General features: G+C 46.4%; 1 protein-coding gene across 1 annotated transcript; it reads left to right on the top strand.

Annotated features, from left to right (window-relative positions):
* Window positions 1–4322: 4322 nt before the first annotated feature.
* On the top strand, window positions 4323–6598 carry LOC146206287 (heat shock protein 68-like). Its single transcript, XM_084590899.1, has one exon. It carries the CDS (start codon window positions 4673–4675, stop codon window positions 6575–6577), a length of 1905 nt encoding a protein of 634 aa, XP_084447025.1. The 5' UTR covers window positions 4323–4672; the 3' UTR covers window positions 6578–6598.
* Window positions 6599–8158: the final 1560 nt, after the last annotated feature.

The raw sequence follows: 8158 nt of genomic DNA, 5'->3' as shown, positions 1-8158 counted from the left end.
GCACCATTCTAAGCAATATGTCACGCGTTGGAAGCGGAAAATTCAAGCGCTCTGACTTTACGAGTGACTTGACGGGATGAGAGACAAACGCGGAGAATGTTGCGCTTGTAAAGTTTCTTACGTTAGGAGTGCCCTGGAAGCACACTGATTATATAGCGACGCAAGAGCACAGTTTTTAACCTTCGTATATTGTCCCATACGTTCTTCCTGATGTCAGGCAATAATATATGCTTCTCCAGCCTTCGCAGAGCTGGAGGAAGAGAGAGAACCGTTTCTGTAAAAATTGTCGATGTTTCCGACACATGCTTAAAAAATATACGAGGCCATCAAGTCAAAAGAGATAAGTAAGAACTTCAAGGATATCTAAGGTAAGATTAAGTTTCAAGATGATAAATGGATCAGAAAAATAAAATAGCTGTGGTTTAGCTTGCGGTTAAACCTGGAGTTACGTGAAAGTTATCTGCATGGCTACGCTTAGGTTCGGTTTGAAAGTAAATACATGGCTTTTGCACATAGTAGTCTACTCTATGGTTTCAGCTTTATTTATGCCATAGGGGGTATTTTTGACCACTAAAGTGCGATGATGTGAAAGCCTCTATCTCGCGGTGGTCCGAAGCCTCTACTACGGCACCTCTTTCTCTCTGTTTTCGCTCCCACCTTCGCGATGACGCGATAGCGTATAAGCTACCAGCCAGCATATAAAGCCCCGCTTTAACCGAGCCGTATGAACGTGCCTGCGTGGCCTAGGGATAACGTGAATGCAGCGGTTTTGGCCGGCTGATTGTGATATCACCCTCCCAAATGAAAGGAGAGGCCCGAGTTGGCAGCTTCTGTTTAACGTAATGTCAGGAAGCCCTACGTCCAGTTAGTGTTCGGCCATGTCAGCTGCCAGCTACCGTCTCCCACGACTTCTTTCTTCGCTTTTCGGACAGGCACCGGACAGGCACGATGAAATGGCGAAGAAAAAGTGAGAATATAAACTTATTTAGGGTACACACTCGAGGCCAATCTCTGTTATAGAATGTAACGAGGGGACCTGAATTTTTGAACCACACTCTTTATTAAAACCCTTTATGTGTGCATTCCTCTGATAATCTCAAAAGTATCGCTGCGCTTCCGCTGGCGTCATTACTGTTGTCCACTGGAGCCGTTGTACTTGGTTCACTAGGATCCTCTGCTCCGATGACGTCAAAAGTTGCTAAGTCTGGCAAAGATACAATCAAAGAATGCCAAACGAAAATGATATATGTATCGTCACATCCACCGAGCGTGGTTTAAAAAAACGTTCTAACAAAACGCGAATATATGTCCTCAAATGTTACACAACCTGCTGACAATTTAGCACGCTGATAAATACGATTAAAGTAGTACGAAGAAACTTGTAACAAAACAACCTGTTGCGAAATTTGAACAAGGTTTTGACTTTACAGGTGTTCAAAACAGCGCTCCACTCGAAAGGGCACGAGTTTGAGTGCACTAACTCTGAATCACACATTATAAGAGGGAAACTTGAAAACGTCTTGTGCTATTAAGCAGTAGCCGCCTAAGGCAATGACTTCCGCGAGCGTGTTGTATACTCACGCACTCACGAGCCAACCACGCACCGAACACGGAGCAGTCGCTTCGTGTTCGTAACTTTCACTGGATAGACACTGTCAGCGAGTTTGAGAAGGCTCTCGCAATCCTGCGGATGGATGGAAGGTCCTCTGTTCCGAGTGATAACAATGAGGTAGGTCCATTAATTGTCTAGGATGGGAAAAGATAAATTATTCGCTCTTATTGCTAGCTTTCTTCCCAGTCATTTTGACGCTGCTTTGAAAACTTGATGAGTAAAGCGTGCATGTGAATTTCATCAGTGTGGGCTAAACTGTTCTCATACCGTTTCGTAATACCTTCCAAGTATTCACCAACACCTCTGTGTTTGCTGTTCTCGGCTCTTGAAGCTGCTTGGCAGTTCATGCGAGAGCCTTAAATTTCACGCTCACTCCCCGGGTCTCACTTCCTTCAACTAGGTCATGTTTCCTCCCAAAGCAACAAAACTTACGGGCCATTGCGCAAAGCGGCTCAGGCCGTGAAATGAACACTGCCTGTTGACGTTTGACGCCACGTTCTTTTTTATGCTGCAGCAACACCCGAGCCGAACCGCGAATAGACACCGTACGGGGCTCTCCATCCTGCGTGGCGTAGCCGGACGGCACACGAATGGCGCCCAAAATAAGCGCCCACCTTCAGGAGTCGCTCTTTCCCACCTTTACACCCTCACTCAACAGCGGCCCCCGCCTCGCGGAATGCTATGCGGGCCGTCAGGCTTCAGCAGCCAGGAGCCTGATAATAGCATTTAAATGAAGGCAGGTAGGCCATCGTCCGAGCAAAGTGCTGCATCAGGGTATCGAAAGTCTACTCTAACGACTACAGTATCGGATATAATACTCTGGAGCACCTCCGGAGTGTTCTAACTCCTTTCTCACCTTACGTAAGGAAATTGGCAGACCTGTTGCCTTTATGTCCTAGCGCACAAGCTGCTGCACTTAGTACCAAATAGCCCTTAAAATTTCGCCGTGTTACATATGAGACGAGTTTATGCACAGATGTGTGCGCACTTTTTTTTTTTTTTTTTTGGTCTCGGCGACGATGCGTATACTACACCTCTGAGCTGCACACCGCTCTGGTTATGAGCAGAGCCATTTTGGATAACTGTTAGTTTTATTCACAAATAAGCCACGTGCGCGAAGGCAGCCGTTTCTGACTGTTCACCCGATAGCTGTTTAATGCCATGGGTTGTAATGCACCTTTACCAGCTCTTCTTAATAACTTGCTGACTACTGGATCTATTCGCATACTAACATTTGCGAAATCTGAATTTCTGAATATGAAGTGGTTATTGCTGAATCGTGACAGCGGAAGGTAGATTACTAGCGAAACTTTTAGATTCATGATTTACTATTACTCGGGCACAGCTTTAGATATGATAGATAAAGTAAATCACAAAAAACACGCATTCGTTTTTAAATCAAGCAAAAATAGTAGCAGACAAGAAAATTGTCTTAATGGTAACAAATTGAATGAATGAAAAGTTGCAACTCACTGGTTCTTAATGTCATTACTAACACGAAATACGATAAAGTGGCGCTCATCAGAAGAGCTTATCGCGTCTACGAACGAATTTTTATCCGAAAGTTGATTGAACAGTGCCACTGCAGCACTGCTTGAAGAAAAGAGAAGAAAGCCGGCTGGTAAGCATTTAGATCTTCATTTATGCCCTTAAACAATAAATAGGGTTATAGAAAAGGGAGAAGGTGGAACTGAAGCACATAGATCTAAAGAAATAATATTTTCAAGAAAAGCAAGAACGGAATGTATGTGAAGTAGGCAGGAAAAGAACCCGGTGATCTTCGCAAGCTGCACTAAATATATATGACATCAGCTAAATACATCATGGAAAAAGACGTGCTCTATATAGGGTTTGCATTTCCTGTCCGCAAAAATTCCAGTTTGCGCTCTCGGAATCTGGTCGACTTAACAACGTCCATTTAATTCAGTACAAGTCAGAGACATGGACTGTTTCATTGAAATGACCTAAGACTGCCTTCATACTACACGATTCCCTACTCATAAAAAAAAAAAAAAAAAAAGTCTCCATCATTGTGCAGATCAAGTAAAAAAAAAAGTACACTGTTTGTTTTCACGCAGGAAAGTCTAAGGAATCTGAGCGACGTGTTTTCCGACATTTTATACGACATTTTGCTGGTTAGCTAAGAGACGCTAACAATTCCATAACGTTTTCAAGTTTCTAATGCACTGGCATTCTTCTAAATGCACTGGCATTCTTAAAGATCTCAGCAAGCTTTAGCATAGAGGCAGGAAAAAAATAACCATAATTGACAGCGTGTTTGGAGCATAAATAGCCATAGCAGTATAAGTACGATAAGCCTGAGCTATTGCTAGATGCTGAAGACATGGAGTAATTCAAGGATTGCCGCATTTTCCAGTCTCTTGCTTGCACTTATACAACCTGATAAAAACAAAATACTCTATGACCTTTCCGTCGCAAAAGGTGCGCGCAGTCATTGCTGCAGCGCTCAGAGGCACAACAGTCACCGAATCGGGACACCTCGGAGGCTGTCACATGCCGGCTCTCGTCAAGCCGTGTAGTGTACAAGCACTTCTCTGTTGGCGGGAGCCCTCAGCGCAGACAAGCCGTTATTTTTAAGACTGCCGGTCCCTTACTCTTGAAATAGAGGCGACACAGAGAGCGATGAGAACCACCGTGAATGATACGCACTATCTATTATCATACCAACGAAGACTTGGCCGATACAGGGAGCTCTTGATCTAGTGCGGAGCGAGGCGAGCAGCATTTTTGTCAAGATCGCGCTGGGCGGACAGACGCTGGCACGGTCTCGTGTCGGCGAGAACCGGGCCACGGGCTCCCGGTGACGCTGACTCACGTCACCGTGGTGCTTGCAGTCGAGGGGCTGGCTCAGCCAGCGCGCACTTTTTTCACCGCTTGAAAACAGAGTGAGGCGTGGGGCCGCCCGGGTAAATATAGACACTCGGAGCGGCTCGGCGTCTTAAAAAGGACCAGCAGGGTGTCGACAAAACTTGGCGAAAAGGAAGGCACGCTCCGGCAGCTTTCGTTCGATACTAAGGTGCGCGAACAGCAGCAGTCAGCATGTCTAAGAGTGCTCCTGCGATTGGCATTGACCTCGGCACCACGTATTCCTGCGTGGGCGTCTTTCAGCATGGACGAGTCGAAATCATCGCCAACGACCAGGGAAACCGAACGACGCCCAGCTATGTGGCGTTTACGGACACCGAGCGGCTCATAGGGGATCCTGCCAAGGCGCAGGTGGCTCTCAATCCGGAGAACACAGTGTTTGATGCCAAGAGGCTCATCGGCAGGAAGTACGATGACCCCAAGATTCAGCAGGACATCCACCACTGGCCTTTCAAGATCGTCAACCAGGGAGGAAAGCCCAACATATGTGTAGAGTTTAAAGGAGAGAAGAAAGTGTTCAATCCGGAAGAAATCAGTGCAATGGTGTTGACCAAGATGAAGGAAACTGCGGAAGCCTACCTTGGGAGCCCAGTGAAAGATGCTGTGGTCACAGTGCCTGCCTATTTCAACGATTCGCAAAGGCAGGCTACCAAGGATGCCGGTGCTATTGCTGGCTTAAACGTATTGAGGATCATTAACGAACCCACCGCCGCTGCTCTTGCCTACGGCTTGGACAAAAACCTCAAAGGTGAGAAGAACATCCTAATTTTCGACCTTGGAGGGGGAACATTTGATGTGTCCATCTTGACAATTGACGAAGGATCCATGTTTGAAGTGCGATCAACAGCCGGGGACACTCACCTCGGAGGTGAGGACTTCGACAATCGACTCGTAAATTACTTCGTCGAAGAGTTTAAGCGGAAACACAAACGCGACCTGAAAACAAACACCCGTGCCATTCGACGGCTGAGAACGGCATGCGAACGCGCAAAGCGCACTTTGTCGAGCAGCAGTGAAGCGAGCATTGAAATCGACGCCTTATTCGAAGGAATTGACTTCTACAGCAAGATAACTAGAGCTAGATTCGAGGAGATGTGCATGGATCTATTCCGAAGCACTCTGGAACCCGTGGAAAAAGCGCTGCAGGACTCTAAGCTCAGCAAGTCTCAGATACACGATATCGTTCTTGTCGGAGGATCCACGCGCATTCCTAGGATCCAAAAGCTTCTCAAAGATTTTTTCAATGGGAAGGACCTGGCCATGTCGATAAACCCTGACGAAGCCGTGGCTTACGGAGCTGCGATACAAGCCGCGATATTGACAGGAGACACAAGTGAAATCATCAGAGACGTACTACTTGTGGATGTGGCTCCCCTTTCTTTGGGCATCGAAACGGCCGGAGGTGTGATGGCCAAGATAGTGGAGCGCAACAGCCGGATTCCGTGTAAGACATCAAAAACCTTCACGACGTACGCAGACAACCAGACGGGCGTCACTATTCAAGTGTTCGAAGGAGAAAGAGCAATGACCAAGGACAATCATCTTCTCGGCACCTTTGACTTGATGGGCATCCCTCCGGCGCCAAGGGGCGTTCCTCAGATCCAGGTGACATTTGATCTGGACGCCAACGGAATTCTTCAGGTTTCGGCTAAGGACGAGAGTACGGGTCGCTCCGAGAGCATTCGAATAACAAATGACAAGGGCCGGCTCTCCAAGGAAGAGATCGACCGCATGCTGGCAGACGCCGAAAAGTACCGCCAGGAAGACGAGAAACAGCGCGAGAGGGTGGCCGCCCGCAACAACCTCGAGTCTTACGTGTACAACGTCAAGCAGTCGGTGGAAATGGTGGGCCCAGAGAAGCTGGACGCTGCCGACAAGCAAAAGGTACTGAGCAAGTGTGAGGAGGTCATAAACTGGATCGACAGGAACACTTTGGCAGAGAAGGAGGAGTACGACGACAAGATGAAGGACATGCAGCAGGTGTGCACTCCCATTATGACCAAGCTACACCAAGGAGGTGGCCAGGCGCCCCCCAACCAAGGCGGCGCGGCTGGTCCCAAGATCGACGAGGTGGACTGAACATGACCGGTTGTGCGCGTTTCGCTGCCTCATCGTCCGGTTACGTTGTTCGTCCAAAGAGCTCGTGATCGAATAGTTTCGTGTGTAACGCTGCCGGCCCACGAAAGCGATGTTACGTTTGCTAGCCTTGCTTTCGTGAAGCTAAAAAGGCAGTTTGGCATGCGAACAGCCTATAGACTTTGCTGTTTGACGAGCATGTGTCAGCAATTAATGCTAAATTAAAAAAAAAAGAAGGCATTTCAACTCACTAAGCTAGAATGTGCTTGCAAAAATTAGGTCTCATATTTTTTCGCAATTTTTGGGTAAAGATGCGTTTTGAAGTCAACACGCTTTTTGTCTTTCTTTATACAAAGCATAGAGAAAGGCGAGGTACAGGATGAGGATGGGCAAGGACTTTCACTCCCCAGAGTCCTTGGCTATCGCGTTTCTCGTACTTTAGATTCACAGCAAAGTATTGAGAAGGATGTTACGTCATTGGAAGCACGTATAAGTTTCATACCCTTCGAGCACGTTATATTCACCGCCATATATTGACAACTTCGTTGCACTGTTCAGAGCAGATATCAGATTAATACCTTACCCACATACCTTGAATTTAACGTGCTGGCTTTCTATCGCTCCGCTGGCCTTCTTGACTCTTCGCGCTTTTTTCAAAAAATTGCAACTGATTGTATAGTAATTGGTATCCTACTATTGGGCAACCAATAGTGGGATAATGATGCTCTATGCGATTTTGTTTCATGCTATCATTGTTATCCCTTATTTAATGGTAGCTCTTTTATACCGAATAAATGCCGCAAGTTTAGCCGCATAAGCTGCCGCAGCTCCTTTAGAGAGAGTTTCGGTTGCTATGGGCCTTCGTCCTTTAGCTGTGATTTTACTTTGATATATATATCTAGTACTATGCATAACATTTACCGCTTATCAGAATATGATTTTAAAATGCAGTTTATTTCGTTTGTCTCTTTTACGGCAAGAGCATTGTACACTATACACCACTATCAACACAAAATAAAGCCAGAAGAAAAATTAGGAGCTGAAACGGTGTAAAGAATCAGCAAAGCCGGCCAGCTGTTTAAACTTTAGGGTTACTGTTTGCATAACGAATAGCGCAAGCCTCTCAAAAGTGTAAGTAGTAGCAACAGAAATTCTTCTCATTACGCATCGGGGAGTGGGGGAAAGGCAGAAAAGCTCAGGACATGATCACCGCTAAAAAGTAATCAGCTCAATGAGTAGAAGGGGGGGGGGGGGGGGAGATGTGAGGCAGCGGGCTGTTGAGAGAAGTATATATGCTATAGACACCAAATATTTTAAAGCGAAAGCCTTTCTAGGGTCATCTCCGTCGGCAGAAAGTGACCTCCGGGCGTGACCGCCGGACGCGTCATCAGAAAATGTCCGCCATTTGAAGACATGTTAAAGAAGGAAAAATGATTGATAGTGATAGAGATTAATAGGACTTGATAGGGGCAAGACGCCATGACCTTTGTCTTTTTAATGTTCAGTTTAAGCCCAAACTTCTCACTCTCTTCTTGTACGCGCATCAGAAGTCTCTTGAGTTCCACTTCACTTTCTGCCATTAAA

This window comes from Amblyomma maculatum, chromosome 1 (assembly GCF_055883805.1).
Source record: "Amblyomma maculatum isolate TAMU_Amacu chromosome 1, ASM5588380v1, whole genome shotgun sequence".
Lineage (NCBI taxonomy): Eukaryota > Metazoa > Arthropoda > Arachnida > Ixodida > Ixodidae > Amblyomma > Amblyomma maculatum.
Note: the sequence above shows the minus strand (reverse complement) of the source record. Positions and strands in the feature narration are given on the sequence as shown.